Source organism: Oryzias melastigma, linkage group LG13 (assembly GCF_002922805.2).
Source record: "Oryzias melastigma strain HK-1 linkage group LG13, ASM292280v2, whole genome shotgun sequence".
In the NCBI taxonomy this organism is placed as follows: domain Eukaryota; kingdom Metazoa; phylum Chordata; class Actinopteri; order Beloniformes; family Adrianichthyidae; genus Oryzias; species Oryzias melastigma.
This window is the reverse complement of record NC_050524.1, coordinates 22,072,420-22,091,605: the sequence shown is the minus strand read 5'-3', so window position 1 is coordinate 22,091,605 and position 19,186 is coordinate 22,072,420. Positions and strand designations below refer to the sequence as shown.

At 37.7% G+C, this 19,186-nt stretch overlaps 1 protein-coding gene across 1 annotated transcript in view; it reads left to right on the top strand.

Moving 5' to 3' along the window:
- LOC112149163 (cytoplasmic dynein 2 heavy chain 1) overlaps nucleotides 1–19,186 on the top strand; it is a 108,980-nt gene that overhangs the window by 42,643 nt on the left and 47,151 nt on the right. Inside the window, exons 57-74 of the mRNA XM_024276666.2 lie at nucleotides 103–245; nucleotides 638–716; nucleotides 959–1,119; nucleotides 1,474–1,611; nucleotides 3,570–3,683; nucleotides 3,796–3,956; nucleotides 4,131–4,254; nucleotides 4,411–4,532; nucleotides 5,927–6,013; nucleotides 6,906–7,032; nucleotides 8,410–8,551; nucleotides 8,882–8,991; nucleotides 10,200–10,298; nucleotides 11,743–11,866; nucleotides 13,237–13,400; nucleotides 14,265–14,384; nucleotides 17,024–17,158; nucleotides 18,422–18,565. Coding sequence (XP_024132434.1) covers nucleotides 103–245; nucleotides 638–716; nucleotides 959–1,119; nucleotides 1,474–1,611; nucleotides 3,570–3,683; nucleotides 3,796–3,956; nucleotides 4,131–4,254; nucleotides 4,411–4,532; nucleotides 5,927–6,013; nucleotides 6,906–7,032; nucleotides 8,410–8,551; nucleotides 8,882–8,991; nucleotides 10,200–10,298; nucleotides 11,743–11,866; nucleotides 13,237–13,400; nucleotides 14,265–14,384; nucleotides 17,024–17,158; nucleotides 18,422–18,565 — 2,294 coding nt within the window. The remainder of the gene's footprint in view (nucleotides 1–102; nucleotides 246–637; nucleotides 717–958; nucleotides 1,120–1,473; nucleotides 1,612–3,569; nucleotides 3,684–3,795; nucleotides 3,957–4,130; nucleotides 4,255–4,410; nucleotides 4,533–5,926; nucleotides 6,014–6,905; nucleotides 7,033–8,409; nucleotides 8,552–8,881; nucleotides 8,992–10,199; nucleotides 10,299–11,742; nucleotides 11,867–13,236; nucleotides 13,401–14,264; nucleotides 14,385–17,023; nucleotides 17,159–18,421; nucleotides 18,566–19,186) is intronic.

Below are 19,186 nucleotides of genomic sequence, written 5' to 3'. Positions count from 1 at the left end.
TTTGAAAGAGATGTGTTTGATAGCGTATAAATGTCACAAATCGTTCTATTTTCCCATAAGAAGTCCATCATGTTTTTATTGATCCAATTCCGTTTTCTTTAGGGATCCGACAGAACCTCCACATTGTTCTCATTATGGACTGCTCCAACTCAAACTTCACCATAAACTGTGAGAGCAACCCAGCTTTTTACCGCAAATGTTCTGTTCAGTGGATGGAGGGATGGTCTGAAAGCAGCATGAAGAAGGTAATAGCAGACCAAAAAAAAAACAAAAAAACCTTCAGATGGTTGAGAATGCAGTTCTATACATGTATAATGATTTGAATATAAAGCTGGATTTATGTACGCTAATCTGGACTTTACATATTTAAAGCAGCTCCGCTGTAGATCCTCAAGAATGAAGGGAGCTTGCAGTAAGATTAGCACCGACTGTAGACCTTCAGCTTAACCATGTTGTATGTTTAATTAAGAAAGATGCCTGTTGTTTTACCCTTATGGGGCAAAATTGACCCGTTTTCAAATGTGAGATGATATTGACCTGAACACAATATAAGAGTTAAAAAATCACTACTATATTCTCAGGCCTATAGATCAAATCCTAATTGCTTATTCGTAAACTCAACTCTCTCCCATGTCAGATTCCTGAGCTGCTCCTCTTAAAAACAGAAGATGGAGGCATCAATGTCAGAGAAAAAGCAACTGATGGGAAAAGCTCTGGTGTGTACTTTTATCAATGCTCTGCTTTTGTCTCATTTACATTATTTTTGTTGATTAACTGTCTAATAACTCTCTGATTTCATAAATGTCTAAATGTCATTTTCTCATAAAGATATAATTTCCATTATTGGTTCAGTTGCAGATTTGTATTTCTGAGAAACTGTCCAAACCCTGTTGACTGTATTGTTGAAGGTCTTAGAGATTTGACTTCATGTCTTTGGTCCGGGCTTGTTCCTCTGCAGGGTCCGAGCATGGAGACCTGTGCCGCTTCTTCCTCATGGTCCATGAATCGTGTAAAGAACACGGGGCAACACCAAGCCAGTACATGGCATTTTTACACGTGTATACTTCTTTATACAGCCGTAAGAAAAACCAGCTGACAACCAGACAGCAACATTTGCAGGTAAAATGTCTCCAGAATTACAAAACATGCTGTGGATTTAATAAAGTGTCATTTTGATCCCATTTATGGCCATTGGTAGATTTAGACTTAGAGGTAAATTTCTAATGATTTGCTTCTACTCTGCAGAAACAGGTTTTTTGATTTTGGCTAAAAACTATAAACTCCTTATTAAAAGCATTGATTTTAAATTAGATCAACAGAAGATCAGAGTGGAACTTTCAATTGAAATCTGCCAACACTTTGTCTAAAGTTGTAACTTCATGACTACCAAATGAATGTATTCTTGTTTTTTTTTGTTTTTTTTTTTATATTAAAAGCCCTTTTCTTCTTTCTGTGCTCTGACGTGTTTTGCAGGCGGGTGTGTCTAAACTGAATGAGGCCAAAGCGCTGGTTGATGATTTGAAGAGGCGGGCTGCAGAGCAAAGTGCACTGCTGAAGACTAAACAACAGGAGGCAGATGCTGCCCTGCAGGAAATCACCACCTCCATGCAGGTGTGTGTTTGCTCACGTTTGTGTGTGTTTGGGACTGCTTCACGTTCTCCTGCAGGGTTTCAAGCCTTCCTCAGCTTATCGTTCCTCTTTGTCTCGGTTTGGTGCCTCTGGCAGGGGGAGGTGTTTGCCTCCCTGGGCCTGTAAAGTCTGTCAAAAAAACTTCTTCATTTCATCTTTACCATTTCTGAGCATCATCTCATTAATTCCAAAAATTGGCTGTGGTGGTAGAATTTTCTGCATCAGGACAGGATGTTTTTAGTCATTTTTTTCTCCTCATCCATGTTTTGGAGCATAACAGACTTGTTCTGGAGTCTTTATGTTTAAATGAGATGCACATATTTATTTTTATTTTTTTAGCTAGTAGGTGAAGAAGCAGCGCCACAGGTTGCAGGACGTCATTCTGAGTTTCCCTTTTAATCTCTCAGCCGTTTCTCTATATTACCCAGCTCTCAAATGGACACAGACACACAAATTAATTTCACCACACTGTAATAGTCAGTAATAGTTTTATTTGAATCTTAAGTCTCAGTCCCAGTCTGGTAGGTTGACCCGCATGAGTTCTGGGGGGTTTAGGTTTGTCTGGTTTGTTACAGTGGTGGTAACAAGCTCCTGCAGAAGTTATTGCTGTGTTCTTTCTTTTATTTGGGACCAACACAATACTTTTTAAAAATGTATTTTATTTTATTTTTAGCAGTGCCGTCTTATTTCTTTAGTGTCTTTTTTCCAACATCAGGAAGAAACAGTTCACTCAGTATATTTCTCTATCTCTAATTTTCCCAGAATGTTTCATGTGTGAACCTGTTTTAAGGGAAATGTAGATCAATTTTCCACCAAAAATGAGCCGGTCCTGGTTCAGATGACTTGAGTGATTCCAAAGAGTCTGCCATTTTAATTCCAGAGACAGACAGTCATCTGTTTTTATTTGTTAACGTTTAAAAAAAAAAAAAGCATTGAAAGGATCTACAATGGGGATAAAAAATTTGGGCACCTGCGGTAAAATGTTCTATTATTGTGCATAAAGAACCTAAGGAAAGATTGAAAAATCTTCTAAAGGTGTTAGTTTACAGATGAGACATTCTTTTAACATGTAAAAAAAAATAGCTTTATTTTATCATTTAACCTTTCAAAATAATAGAAAGCAAAATAAGCATCACAGCTTGTAAAGACTTTTTATAGTCAACCAAGAGTCTCTCTATTCTTGTTTGAGGTATCTTTATCCATTCTTCCTTACAAAAGTCTTCCAGTTCTTTCAGACTTCTGGGATGTCTGCTACGCTCAGCTCTTTGCTCATTGCAGCCAAAATATTTCATTTTAACCTCGTCGGTCCACAGAACTTGTTTCCAAAATGCATCAGGCTTGTTTATATGTTCATTTGCGAACTTCAAACGTTGAATTTTGTGATGAGGATGTAGAAGAGGTTTTCTTCTGATGACGTTTCACCTGTGGTACCCAAACTTTCTATCTCCACTGCATTATGTTTGACTGGTTCACTTTGAATTTCAGACGATCGCTCAGTGGAGAAGGCTCTATAGAAGAACACCACTTTCAGTTTTTCATTTTGGAAATTGCATGTTCTATTAGTTAGTTAATGAGAGGGTTGATGAGAAGATAAAGATGTAAAATGGCAAATTAGACAGTGTTCAGTGATAATTAATAAACAGATTCATGGCTTTTGTCTGCAGCTGTAAAATGACTTGTGCAGACTGAGCCAGCATGGTAGAAACACTGAGGAAGACAAAGAGATGAAGGGTCGTTTTCAACCTTCATTATCATATCAACTATTTAGACTTGCTAGAGATAGAACTTAACATTCAGAAAACTAGATGTTTTGCCTTAATTATTTCACAACTGTATTATATAATTAACCAGTTTATTTTTGAGTTGTTGGGATTTTCATGATGGGAATTTTGTTGATGGTATTTCCGAGCACTGAACATTAGCTGTGTTTGTTTTTCCAGAACGCCAGTGACCAGAAAACCGAGATGGAAAAAATCAAGGAAAAAATGGCGGTAGAGGTGTCCAAGATTGAAGAAAGGAAAGCCAAAATAGAAGACGAGTTAAAAGAAGTTCAAGTAAGAAAAATTCCCTCTAACCTTATTTTTTTCCCCACATTTGCAATCCCATCTGTGCTTCTCCCTCACTTGGCTGGCCGTGTCCTCCTCCTCTTCTCTCGCTGCCCTCTAGCCTTTGGTAGATGAAGCAAAGCGAGCAGTTGGAAACATCAAGCCTGAAGCTTTGTCTGAAATCCGCTCCCTCCGCATGCCCCCTGATGTCATCAGAGACATCCTGGAGGGGGTACTAAGACTGATGGGCATCTTTGACACCACCTGGGTCAGCATGAAGAGGTGAGGATGGACGGGGAATTCTGGGGCTTGGATTTTAAACATTCACCTAATCTGAGTCCATTTCTCTGAGTAAATAGAAATGGGATTATTGCTTAAAACAGTTTGTCAGAAATGTTCTTTCAGAGCTGTTTTTGAACATTGAAAAGTCTCACTCTGTGGGGTTCTCCTCTTCAGCTTTCTGGCCAAGCGTGGTGTGAGAGAGGACATCGCTACGTTTGATGCCCGGAACATCACTCCAGAGATTCGCCAGAGCGTGGAAGAGCTGCTCAACAGGAACAAGGCCTCTTTTGACCCCAAGGTCAGGCAGCAGTGCTTTCAGGAGGAGGACTGTTACTGTAGATATTGATGTGAATTCCCTTGATTATGTGTTTTTGGCCGTGTTGGTATTTGAAAAGGCACCGTGACTGCTTAACCCCGAGTTGTTTCTGACAAATGATACCATTACTGCTGTCAGAATGCAAAGCGTGCGAGCGCCGCAGCTGCTCCTCTGGCGGCCTGGGTCAAAGCCAACGTCCAATACTCCTTTGTCCTCGAGAGAATAGGACCACTGGAAAAAGAGCAAGCTGGACTTCTGGAGTAAGAACACACTGAAAAACGTGTCATTCTCAAGACAAATAGAAAATTAAAAATATTAAATACATGTTGTTATAGGTGAAAAGTTATTCTACAGAACAAATAAGATTTATTTCGCTAAGATTTCTCAAAATATGTTTTTGTGTCCTTCCTTTTTGAGAGTAAATTGAACCCCATTATACAGTAAACTATAACATTTAGGTATAGTGCTCTAGTAATTGGAAATATTTTGTCTTAAAATAAGCGTTTGTCAGAGCAACAAAAGGTAAAAAAAAAAACTAGTTAAAACTTTGGTTACCAACCAGATAGTAACTGAATTTTCTTTCCTAAAAATTGAAGTTACGTGTTATTTTTTTTTCTAAAACGTGAAGAAAAAAAATAAAAATTTAAGTAAAAAGAAAATTTATTTTTCTAAAAATTTAAGTTTATTTTTTCTCTAAAGATCTAAATAATAATGTCAAAAAAATGAAATAATAAAAAAAAAAACTGGTTACTAACTGGTCCACACCAGTTACTATCTGGTGAGTAAACACCAGCCATTAACTAGATTTTTATTTTAACTTAAATTTTTAGGAAAAAATAACTTAAAAAAATTTACCAGTACTTCTTTTTTTTTTTTTACTTTAGTCCCTTTACGGGCTCCATATGTTTGTCCTAAAAAACAAGTATTATACTCTTTGTAGTAGGTATATTTATACACTTTTTTCCACCAAATATATAAAAAAAATACTACAATAGTCCAACTGTCCTTAATTCTAGACTATAGTCATCCTAAAATATAACTGGAATTACACATTTTATACACATACAATTGTCTTAAAAGTGTTAGTAAAAGAAAACTAAAACAAAACTAGATATGGCTAAAAGCATTATGATATGGGCATGAGACTGCTATTTACAGTATGTCTACGTTTTTATATCTGTCCTTATACAATAAAAATGTATTCAAATTCAAAGTTTCTCTAAATCAAATCTGTTTTTACCATCACAAATAAAACTTCTGCTTGAAATTAGTTTATAAAGTAAAAAATGTTTTATTATTCAAGATAAAATTATTTTCAGAATTTATTTTCGTAAGTTGATGTATTGAAAGTTTACTAGTAATTAATTTTGTCTTTTATTAAGATATTTAAACTTCATACAAATAGTTGGTAAGATTTAGGGTAGTACATACTAAATCTTCTATCTATTTCGACATGGTAGGTAGTTTATAAAAAATGATCTTCATCAAGATTTCACACTTGTGAGAGAACGTGTGACTCTAGGGTTTCAGAATACAGCTCATGTATAAGAAAAATACACTCAGCCTCATATATACTGAGGTGTACCAAACATAAGATTACGTCTCATATTTGCTTTTGTTTGTACTCTTGTGTCTTTCTTTTCTGCTTCTCCAGAAATCTTCGAAAAACTGAAAGTAGGAAGAACAAACTTGAGGATCAGCTGAACAATGTTGGAGCCAAAGTCAACAAGCTGAAAGAGAAGTATGGATCTTCTAGTTATTCTCAAGTTGAACATTTTTTTCTTTAAATCTGGTTCTTCCTAAACCACATTTAAGACCCTTATTTAATGAAAATTAACATGTTCTTGTCACATTTCTCAGGACACGAGGACATAAGAAAATTAAGCTCAAAACAGCATTTCTGAGTATTTCCTTATTTAAATCATTGTGAATTAGGAGCAGACGAAAAAATGCCATTTGCAGAAAAATAGGTCCAGTTTTTTAAAAGGGAAAACTAAAAATCTAAATGTTTGTAACTCTGGCAAGCATCTGCGAAACAGTGAGACTATAGCAAGGGAACACTCAATTACTTTAGCACCACCTAAAGATACAATCAATAAACTTTAAACATGAAAGAGGCCTCAAACTACTCAAACAAAGACCTCTGACACAGAAATATCTGAGTAATAAGGTAAATCCACAAACTTGCTTCAGGAAAGAGCATCATAAACGCTCCTTTCTGCCTTCATATAGATCTGAGTTAAAGTGTAGAATCAATCTGCTCTGAGAAGATAAAGTAAAGGACACATGATTGCAGGAGTAGATTTTTTTTTTGTACTTTTGAGACTGATGTATTTAATTATTTTATCTACTGTGTGTCAGTTTTATTATGTTTTTTTGGTAAACAAATGTAGTCATGTGACAGAAAGTCATTCTTATCAGGTCTAATATTAGCTAAAGTTCTTTTTAAAATAACCTCAATACTTCTTAAAACTGCAGTTTTCCATCACTGCCTTGCTCAATGTGCAGTGGAAGCTGGATTTGTGTTTAAATAATCATGGATCTGCACATCATTTTCAGAACTCCCCAATGGTCCTGCAATAAAGCACACTTTTAATTACTGATATCCACCCCCCTGTCCTCCTCCCCCCGAGGTTTCAGTGTCATACTGCAGAGGCTGCTAAGCTGGAGGCCGAGGTGACGAAAGCCCAAGACACCATCACCGCCGCCGAGCAGCTCATATCACAACTGGTTGGAGAACACACACGCTGGAATGCACAGGTAGCTTGATTTATGGCTCTGCTGATGTGCGTATCGGTGTGGGAGGGTTTACAAATGTACTCCAAAGGGAGTCCATTTACCATGCCGGAGCAACAGGAGGTCCGTCCGCCAATGTGTGTGTACGAGACCGAAGGAGGAATCCGGCTGCTCCCCGGTCCCCTCCGGCTGTTTTTACTCCTCTTCACAGCATCTGTCTGCGCCTTAATTAAAACACTCAATCTCATGCTCACACACACATGCACACACACGTGCACACTCAAGGCCAGCACCACAGAGCTCGTTTACTCTCTGCTCACGTATTTTCCTACATTCCCACATACATATGCAGGGGCACTAACATCATTTACATCCTCCATTGTAGTTCCAGACTGCTTTATGTCAATGTCCTCATGCTGTTTAACTTTTACTATGGAGGAGAGAGATATGGGGTCACATCAGTGTCAGCTAAAAGAGAATGCAAAACCAGTCTGTAGATTTGATATAGAAAATGTTAGCAGTTTTAAACTTGAAAATACAATTTTTAATCCTAAAAGAAATATTGTAAAGAAAAATAAACCATATATATTTATTTTAGGGCCTGGAATTGATAAAAAAAAGCAGAATTAAACTTAATAAATCATGATTAATTGGAATTAACTTTTTTTTTTATTTAGATACAGTATTAGCTGACCACTTATTATCCATGAACAATCACAATATGAAATCACACACAAAACTTTACATTTAGAACATTTATTTTTAATGAATGCTGTCAATCGTCTAAAAAAAAAGGTGGTAAAACCAGTAACCTGTCCAGACACCGCGTTAAAATCCAACTGATTCTAGTGGAGAGGTGCACAGTGTCTGACCGTCCAAGTGAGAGTGGTGTTATCGATCCAACAGTTCTGTATGCTAGCGGTACACACATAGAGCACGTGACTAAAGTGTTGCCGAACAAAGAAAAGAGCAGGAAATTTGAATAAAAAGAGGGGGATTGATTGTGGATACCAGCACTGTAAAAAACAATGATATTATAATATTAACAGGCTGTCTGCTAAAAAACTATTCAAATGTCTGCAAATATGCAGCTTTAGGAATTTTGATCAGGAGATAAAGTCTTAGGAATCCTACTTTTAGCGTATTCATAGATGATGTTCTTTAACTTGCTTCAAATAAAGTTTTTTTCTGCTCATGAGTAACAAGCAGTGATGGAACGATGTGTAGCAAAGCTTGTTTAGAAGTTCACAGTTGTCATGTGGTGTTCTCTCCTTTTTTTGTTTTATTTCTTTGAGTTTTTGACCTGATCCCCTCAAATCCTCACAACACCCTTTTGTTTTCCTTGTTTTGCTCACCAGCTTGCCTGTTGACTCGACACTCTCTTGTGTGACTCTGTTTCAGATGTCTGAGATCAAGACCGAGTTGGACACACTTCCTTTCAGGACTTTACTGGCTTCCGCCTTCATCACCTATCTTTCTGCTGCTTCTGAAGACAGGAGAAGACACTGCCTGGAGACGTGGATGTCTCAGTCCGGGCTCCAGAGTAAATGCATTACTACTACTTTTAACACGCTCAAACGGCATATGTAGATTTATGGACTCGTCTTCCTCCACCAATGCCACCACCTACACACCACACAGCACACTGTTATTATGTTTTTAAATACTTGGAAGTTTCAGTTGACTCTCAAAATAGTAACTGATTACATTACATGTTTACAACTTGGAGCCCTTTTAGTTATACATAATTACAAATAAATCCAATTTCATTAGACTAATGTGCTCAGATGTCCGAAGAAGAAAAACGAAACAATTTAGATCTGTTTTTGATTAAAATAAAGCTAACACACACTTTCCTTTGTGTTTTTGTCAGAATTTGACTTGCGCTCATTCCTTTGCTCTGAGAGCGAACAGCTGATCTGGAAAAGTCAGGGTCTGCCGTCAGATGACCTCTCCATGGAGAACGCATTGGTTATTCTGCAGGTTTGAACACTTCTCAGATTTTTTATGATTTGTTCAATTGTTTGGTAAGCAGCAGAACACACCAAATGGCCACGAAAGGAAGAGTGGTTACTATTATCAGTGTGATGGGCAGTGTTTGAGATTTGTTTAGTGATACTTTTCCAACAGTCTAACAGCAGCGTGATCAACTCAATTAATGAGTTTTCAGGCAAAAAATCCAAACATCATCTGCAAACATTGCCACTTTTTTTTCCACCCCCCCACTTTAATACATTTCACAGTTTCACTTTGTTGTATTCATTGTTCACATCTTCTTTATGGTTTTGTTAAACCATTTTAAGAGTAGGATTGCACCAAGACTTCTGCCTTTCTTTTTGACCTTTGCCTGCATTTTGTTTTTGGATTGTTCATGATTGGTGCCATCAGATCAATGCACTCAAAGTACAGGTAAGACTCAGTTCCATCATTCAGCCCCTGAAGCCCACACTTAGTTCTTTTTAGGGTTTTTTTTCGTCTCCCTCTCTAGCATCTGTGTGTCTTTAAGATTTGTAGTGTTTCTTAAACCTCTGAGTTCTTTACTCTGGAATCCTTGATTTGATGTGTGGATGTGATGGTTTCCATGGCAACCATTGATGGTATGTATGGTATGGTAATCAAGCAAAGCCTCCGTTCTGCAATCAGAAAGGCTGGTGAAGTGTTTGGTTTGCTGTGACATCCCCTTTTATGTATCTAACAAAAATATTCCTACAACATTTCTGTGACACGTTTTGTGTTTCTTTTTTTTAAAGAATTATTATCACATTTAAATATCAAAACAACTTTCTTGTGCTGAGAGAAAAGATAATTTATTATCGTTATATTTAAAGATAAGAAGGCTCAGTTTTATAGTTTTTTTTAAAAAGTTGAAAATATAAAAATGTGACATTTTATTTTTCAAATTAGATGTTTATAGCAATTATTCATAATAAACTCTCTTTTGAATAGACTTAAATGATTGCTGTATGTGTGATACAACCATGTACAAAAAGAGAGACAAAAAAAAGGAAAAATATGGTACAAAGATCCTTTGTTCCATGATGCTCAGTATAATGCCACTATAGTAGAAATCAATTTGCAGTTGTAACTTATTACTGCTTCAACGCTGTGAAATACTTGAAAGACATTCACACACTCAACTGATTGTTGTGGATTTCTTAAAATGAAGAGTTTTCTGACTGTTTTTTTCCCAGAGTGTTGCTTGTCCATTCCTGATCGACCCATCATCCCGAGCAACAGAGTGGCTGCGGACACATCTCAAGGAGCACAGACTAGAGGTTATCAATCAGCAGGTAAACACCTTCCTTTCAACACTCCTGCGCATAGGTGATACACTTTCTTCACATCAGTCAACAAGTCTGAACCCATCAAGCCTGGGAAGTAAACATTTCTTCTAAGGGATTTGGTAGATAGAGTATCTTCTTCAGGACATATCTGACACACTCTGGTTGCTCCACATGTATTATCTTGTTGCTGCTTCCTTCATTATAATAAATGTCAGGTTGTTCTTTTAGAGGCTGGTAGTTTAAACCATAACCTGATAGGACTGGAGTGGGCAAACTTTTTGACTCGTAGGCCACAAAGGGTTCTCAAACTTGGCAGATGTAACAGATCAGATGCTTGAAGTGTTTTGGTAAGCGACCTCATATCAGAGAAAAACAACATGGAATCTGAACAAAAATATACTTCTTTTTATTTAAAAATGTGAGTTTTGGTCCTATTTTAGTGTCAATTGCACCAATTGGTTAATGTCTTCAGGGAAACACACACACGATTACAAAAGGTGTGTATATTGTGTTGGAATGATCAGAAAAATAACTGTCTGACCCAAAAAAACACAGATGAAAAACACAAATCTTCCAACACAACATGAATACAAAACAACTTTCTGCACCTAAACAAAAGCCAGTCTATTTGTGATGCACCATTTAAAGGGAGACACCAAACTTAAAGGGAAATATTAAACATCAATATGGATTTTTGATATAGTTTATTCCAATGTGGCGGGCCAGATTAAATTGTTTAATGGGTTTAATGGTCATCCCAAAAAAAATCATTTTCTTCCAGCTCCAACGCAGTGAAGTTCCTTTTTTTTCGCGATTATGGATGCCGTCAAGTTGGAGCCAGACGTCGATAGTAAGCAGTGATTAGTCCAAGTTGTTTCTATGGCAACCACTGTCACCAATCAGGTGTGAGCTTGTTGGAAGTCCACACCTCTCCTCTTGAAAGTGGGTTACACAAATCTGTCAATCATTTTAAACGTTGGACATGAGGATCAGCAGGCTCCACCTACTTTTATTGAGGCATCTGATTGGTCAGAAAATAACCTGAATTACTTGCACTACAGAAAAATATATTTAAATAAAATAAAATAATCAAGAACATGTTAAAAATATAAATACTGAGAAATAGCTGTTTATTTAGAAGTCTGTTGGTTTTCTTTGAACCTGCAGAGACTTCTTATTAGTAAAACAACAGGATAGGGGTCATTCAGTTCAGTTCTCATGAACAGTCAATGGTAATTTCTCTTCCTGGTGAGATTCTATCTTGCACCGTGCTGACCGTGGGCCTTTTTATACAAAAAGAATAAAATAAATTAAACTTTTAACTGAAAAATGATGTGTTTATTTGAATGATTTCACTGCTCTGTCCAGACAAAGATCCATCCCAGGTAGAATAATACAATAATATTTAAATGTATCTCGACAAAAGTGTTTATGTCCTTGCCGTTTGCAGGATAACAACTTCATGACATCCTTAGAGCTCGCTGTTCGATTTGGAAAAACGCTCATCATCCAGGAGGTGGATGGTGTAGAGCCTGTGCTTTACCCACTGCTGAGAAGAGACCTAATAGCCCAAGGTATAGACACACACTCACACTGTCAATTACCACATGATAATTTTGGTATTTTTTCCCTAAAAGAATATTCACTCTTAATTAATGACATTTTAGATATATGGCCTAAGGGAGGGGGATGGGATTACACAAGACTCCGCCTACCTTATTTGTTTCATCCCAATTAAACAGGTTTATTGCTGTTGCTTTACATCCAATAAATTTCGACTGCTGCCTGTTTATTTTCATGTTTTCATAAAATACTTATTTTTACTCTTTGCATTTAACCTGAAGTTGAGTTTTTTGGCTTTCCCTTCTTACATAGAAACTGAATCATAGCATCTGGACTTAAAGTCGTCTTTCTTTGAAACATTTCATCACTAATAAAACCGGCTTCATCAGTCTGAGTGGGGCTGGGTTCAAGCCCCACGTTTATCCTCCAGGTGGGTACCCACTGGGCTTGAACCCAGCACCACTCAGACTGATGAAGCCAGTTGGATTAGTGGTGAAACTTTACAAGAAAGAAGACTTTAAGTCCAGATGCTATGACTCAACTTCAAGAAAACATCGCCTGGATCAATGAGAACCTAAATTGACTTATGAATAGAAAGTAAAAATGTCATATTTTGTTTCATTCACCAAACATTTTTTGAATTGCGGTAAAAACTATCAGCTCCTTCCTTCAAACAATTCAAATTTTCACCTTCACATTTGTTTTTTTCACATACAGAATGTAGCCTATGAAGTATCTAAAAGAGATAAAAACAAATGTTAGCTACTTTTCTTGTTTGCCCCCCCCAAAAAAAAAAATAGTTTTGGTTTATATTCACCATACGTTGTCTCTCAGTTAGATTTTGTTTCTTTTCTGTTTTTGTAGATTAAATAAACTAATGTAAGCCAATGCAAGTGCTGCTTAGCAACAGAAAGGAAAAGATCTGCCAAAATAAACTGTATATTTCTGTAGAACAATTTAGTAGGTTCTGATATAATCATTGGTATTTTAAATCCTGAGTTTAAATAATTGCATATCAATCACACACCTGCCAACGCCGGCTGAAAATGTACCTGTGAAAATGAGAGTGATTCATCGGTCTGTGAAGCATCCAGGGAGAGTCGATGTGAAGCTGAATTGGAAAGAGTGGGGGCAGGAGAACTGCTCAAAAGGGCAAGTTATCCACTTAAAGTGTAAACTGCTGAACATGATGGAAAAAAAAGAGGGGGAGACGAGAAGCATGGCGGTGCTGCACTGCAGATTTTGAAGACAGAAATAAAAGGAAAAATAAGAGGAAAGACGGCAAGAGTTTAAGTGGGCCTTAAAGGCAGTTCCAAGTCTAAGGGGAACAGTAAATGTGGTTAAGTGAGTCTCTTCGTGTTGAACTCCCACACACCTACAGGACCCAGATACGTGGTTCAAATCGGAGACAAAGTTATCGATTACAACGAGGACTTCCGTCTGTTTCTGGCAACGCGAAACCCGAGTCCCTTCATCCCTCCTGATGCTGCCTCGGTGGTTACAGAGGTCAACTTCACCACCACCAGGGCCGGCTTGAAAGGACAGGTACCAAATGACAACACAAACACAACCTACTGTGAAAGGCCAGCCAGTTGATGAGGGTTCAAGTCGGAGGTGCTGAAGTCACAACAGCCCTTACAGGTGGATATCAGCTGTTTGTGGGCGGAAAATGGGGCATGCCTCACTAGATATCAAGGTTGTAGACTTCTTGCTTTCAGTTTTAGTTTCAGTTTATTTTGAACACTATTTAGAACATGAGAAACAATCAGCAAAAGAGCAACCAAAAACAAGTACAACAAAATAGTGTTCAAAAAGGGCTAGGAAGAAGTTAAAAGAAAACTTTATTTATATAGCCCAATATCACAAAAAAATAGCCTCATTGGGCTTCATGCTGGTAACTGTACAGAAGAATAAGGTTTGTCTTAAAATATAAACAATAGCTAATTCCTAAACTAAACAGACTAAATAAAACTGGTTATTCCTGCCCTTTAGACCCTCCTTCCCAGTAAGAAAAACACATGCACACAGTAAGTATATCAGGTAGGAGCCAGTACTTCCACCTTACTAATACCAGTGTGGCATAAGGACATCGTATGACAACATCCCCTTTACATCACAAGTGTGTTTACCTTACGGTATCCTTGCAAATATTTCACGATACATCTACCACAAGCACCTCAATAGTATGTTCCATTTTCATGACCTTGAGGTGTCAAGGGAACTGCAAGACTCACCTGCCCTCCCCTAAAAATGTGGTCACTCCTTTCTATGACCCTTCACTTGTATGGGTTAACCCCCCTGAAAGAGTCTGTGACTAAGGCTTTAAATGTGTCACAATAGTCCTTCATTTAATTCTTTCCATGTGATCTGTAGTCCTGCTGGACATCACTCTGTTTGTTTGTCTACCAGCTTCTAGCTTTGACCATCCAGCAGGAGAAGCCGGAGCTGGAGACAGAAAAAACGAGATTATTGCAGCAGGAAGAGGATAAGAAGATACAGTTGGCTCAGTTGGAAGAATCTCTGTTGGAGGTAAACTTTAAGTGAAGGTCTACTCTGTACAAGTTCATGATGCAACGTGTGAGGAAATCATTTTGAAACCTAATTTTCTGCCAGCTTGGATTTCTTAGCTCCCACTAGACTGCAGACCTTGTTGTTGCTAACTCCCACTCACTTCCCTCATGAGAACGTAGTGGACTGTGTTCAGACCGAGCAGGAGCAGTGGCTAACGCCGTGATCACTTCTCCTGCCAAACTTATCTGATGTAGCGCTCCAGCGAAGCCAAGAGGACCACTGCTCTTTATCGATCCGTGTCTCTGTGGTGCTGGAGGAGAGCTTTTTTTCCTGTAGCCCCACTCACCCCAATCAATGCACTGTCGGGGGGGGCCTTAGTGACTGTGCTTTTATTTTAATTTAATATACTGCTGTGAAAATATTTCCTTAATACAAAGAGACTACTTAATGTTGCTGTTTGACTAAATTATAAAAAAAAAAGAAATACTGTTTTCCAATAAATTTCATGTAAAAGGACCAAGTTTAATTTTTATTTTCACTTTGATTTTTTTCACATTTTTTTTGCATAAAGTAAAAATAACTTTAATTTTTTTTGTAAACAAATTTTCAAATTGACATCAAAAATATTTATTTTAGTATTTATTATTACTGCTTAAACTATCTGATAGTAGTCTATAGGTTAAAAACTGTAATTTTGCCTAATTTGTCATTGATAATATAAATGATAGTATTTGCAAAGTTAAAAAATTAATCAAAATAGCTCCTTAAATACGGCTCTGTCTCATTTTAAAGAAGTAAAAAATATATTTCAGTATATTTTAACAGATTGTAAATTTGTGGCTTTTCAGTGTTCCTTTTAAAGATCATAACGATTGACTTTATAGAAGAACTGGACTGAGTGACCCCTCCCCCCTGGCATTCCAAACAGGAAGTACCTGCTGGCTCCAAGAAGCCTAAATCCCATTGACTTCTATAGAGAAATAAACAGCTATTACACAGTTGTTTATTTGTTAGAATAACTATTCTTGCTCTGCTACTTTAACGTTCTTGATAATTCTAATCATTCTTTTCATATTTTTTCTGTAGTGGGAGCTACTCCAGTTATAAACTGACCAATCAGATGCCTCAATAATAGTAGGTGTGCCTTCTGGCCCGACGTCCAACGTTCAGAACGTTTCACAGACTGTAGGGTGTAGCCTGCATTCAAGCAGTAGGTGTATGGACTTCCTATACGCTTGCTCCTGATTGGCGACCATAGAAACATTGACTCTGACCAACGCTGACCAATTGCTGCTCACTGACGATGTCTTGCTCCAGCATAGCAACATGAGTACTGTGAAAAATGGCGACTCAACTGACCTCATTTGGTTGGAGCCTGGAGTGAACCATCTATGAGTGACGTCACACTCACTCAGTCCAGTTCTCAGATGCAGTCAGAGATTGCAAAAACAAACCCTCCGAGGAACCATCTCGGTATTTGGATTAAACAAGCAAACATGCACTCTCAGGACCGGCTTCCTGATCCCAGCTGGTCAGGTTTCTGCCGTCAGATTTGATATTGAAGTTTTAATTCTATCGTCTTTAGATCTCTTTTAAAAGCGTTCTCAGTTGTCTTTTATTTATGATGTCATTTTTAGCCAAAATCCAAAAAATTGTGCTGTTTTCGAGGACATAGTTTTTGCTTATCAGCAGTAGTTCATTAGAAATTCCCCTCTGAGTTGTGGGCGGTACTATTGGCGCGGTGTATACCCGCCCCCCTCTTCCCAGCACCCATCTTTTTATGCGCTCTCCCACTAGCTTACAGCCCCTCACAACCCCAACCCAAAATTAGCAATTCAACAAACAATGACAAACACTATTGGAGCTGTTCAGTTTTGATTCAGATGGCATCTCATAAAGACGTTAATGGATGTTTATGAATCTATTGTCAGCAAGTAGATGGATCAGAATGGAGCAGAGCTTAATTTTCTTTATATATGTTTTCTATCATCAGAAAAATGCCACAGGAGCACTTAAAAACACTAAAAGCACCATTTTCTTCAGAGTGAGTCTCTAAATCAGCCTGGAATTCCACAAAACTTTTCACTTATAAAAAGCTACTAAAGAATAAAGCTGGGTGTTCTTGACATAAAGGTTGCAAGTGCTCACAACTGATCAGCAATAACATGCATGGTGTGGCTGGTCACTGGCTTAAGAAATTGCAGAATTAAGAAAGAAAAGAAAAATGCAAACACGGGAACGCTGAAGCACGTTTCAGACGATGCCAAAAGCCGCCCGTCAGTGCTTCAGTAGTATTAAACATGTAATTATCCTTGAATTGTAGTAGCATATTAGACTTGACATTTCCATGCTCGGCTAGTTTCTCATCTACTTTACTTGAATTTAATTGAATACGTTTTATCACTTCCTTTCACAGAACAGATTCTGCAGAATTGAGTGGGAGAGTCGTGGCACCTAATAAATGCCTTTTAAAGGAAAAGAGATCTGCGCCTCACTCGAGGCGGCACAAACAGAATTGATTTCTCTTGCAGCATTTATCAGATCACAGACTTTAGCAACATGATAGAAACAAAACAGCAGCATGCTTTATGCCCCGTTATGTGAACCTCCACCCCTTTAGTACCAACTCATTTCTGCTCGCTTTCTCCCCATGACAGACTCTGGCGACAGCTCAAGGTAATATACTGGAGAACAGAGAGCTGATCGACAGTCTGAACCAGACGAAGGCGAGCAGCGCTCTGATCCAGGAGTCTCTGGTGGAATCACACAAGCTGCAGACATCCTTGGACCAGGTACAGTTTGTCTACAGGATCAAATCTGTAGCAGGGTTGCCAAAAACAAGCAAAAATACTATCTGGAGTTTTTCTATCAGTGAGGTACATTTTTGCCGGAGTTTGTTTATTAAAAAGTTGTCCATCATCAGAAGTTAAGACCGAGGAAGGGCATCATCCCAATTATATGGTCAATTATGAAATGAATAAATATTATAAGAACTATTAGTGCTTTAATCTTATTTTTTTATATTTTTAGTCTAAATAGTTTTGCACAAGAAACTGATTAAACTTCAAAACCTCAAGACCAAAGAGTAGGAGGTTAAAAAAAATCAATGACATAGTTTGCAAAAAGTTAGCAGATTCACTTCACTCTCACACGTTCTTCAAATACAATTAACCAACAATTGTTAACTTTACCCAGCTAGAAACTTAACAGTCTACCAGCTTAACATGCTGAACTGTTTCTGCAGCGGCTGAAAAATTCCCAGAGAATCAGTATAAAATGGCAGATTACTAGAGTGTAATAGCTCTGCCTTATCAGAGCACTTGGAAGCAGTTGGTTTAGTTAGACGTTTTGCTTCACAGCTATTGTTACTCTCACTGACATTGCTGATAAGAGGGAAAGAATATTTCGGCAAGCAAATGCAAGTGAGGCTCTTGGCGGAGGGACACGCACGACAAAGAACAGGCAGTGACAGTTAGAGATGAAGAAGATAAGGGACTCTGGGAAAACAGAACGGCACACATTCTATTCTGTGAATTTAAGCCCACATGCACATGATTTTTTTTTTTTAAAGCTATACAGATTTTCTTTTTAGCCTCTTTTCCTAAAATCTTATTGAGTGAAACATTCAGAGTTCATCCCCACCGCCGTGGTGCTGGATTATTTTCTATAATTGGCAACAAAGATCTGATTGGTGGATTGACGAGTGATGGCACAGCACAGATATCTCAGGTGAATGGGTATGGATGTATTGATGCATTACAACATGATCCTCTAGAGTGTAGTGTTTCACCAGAAGCAGTGATTCACTTTTCTCTGGTTCTCAATGCATCACCTCTCCCCTGTTTTGAGGTTCTGTTGTGCACCTCTTGCTTTTCCTTAGAGCCTAAATAAATACAATTCTTCTTTTTATTTGTCATTGACTGTTTTTTTACGTCACTGCAGCATACGAGGTTCCTGCCTCTCTTTAGGATGACCTTTTCCTTCTCGTTCTTTGTCAGCTCATATTATCTGCTTTGTTTTGTTTTTTCTTGTTTTCTTTATTCTTCTTATTTAAGGAGAGGGATGCTTACCTACCTCTCGCAGAGAGCGCCAGCAAGATGTATTTTGTCATCACGGACTTGTCAAAGATTAACAACATGTACCGCTTCAGCCTGGCTTCCTTCCTGCGCCTCTTCCAAAGGGCTCTTCAGGCCAAAAAGGTAACTGGAAACACAAACATTATGGAAAAGACTATTGCAGGGATATATCTTTGTTTTTTTTTCAATAATTTTACACTTTATTTTTTTGCACATTTCATAAACTTCTATAGTGGTAGAGTTGCACAAAAACATGTCACTGGACTAAAGTCATTTCTTTTTGTTTTGATTGATAAAGATAAACTTTTTTCGAACGTTAACATTAGAAAACATACATTTTTGACAACTTCACCATATTTAGTGAAGCCTCAATTTAGTTGTCTGTATAAGTAAGAATAGGTACTGTGTACTGTGGTTTACAGAAGTCACTTGATCTCTATGCATCCTACAGATTCCTATGTCATGCTTTTGCAAAACATGTTTTTAACATGTTCTAGTGGCTTTTTTCTGATGATAAATGGCACTTTATGAAAATGAATCTTAAAATTGCATTTCCTTATGCAAATCGTTATGATTCAGTAGCAGAAGAAGTAATTCCGCTTGAAAAAGAATGTATTTGTGATGTTGAAAACACGCTGGGCAGGCCGCAAGCAAATGCGAGGAGAAGAGGTAGCGGGGTTGCTCCGTACCAACAGCTCAGTTGCAAATTTAGAAAGAATTACTCCTTAATTCTGTCCTAAAAAA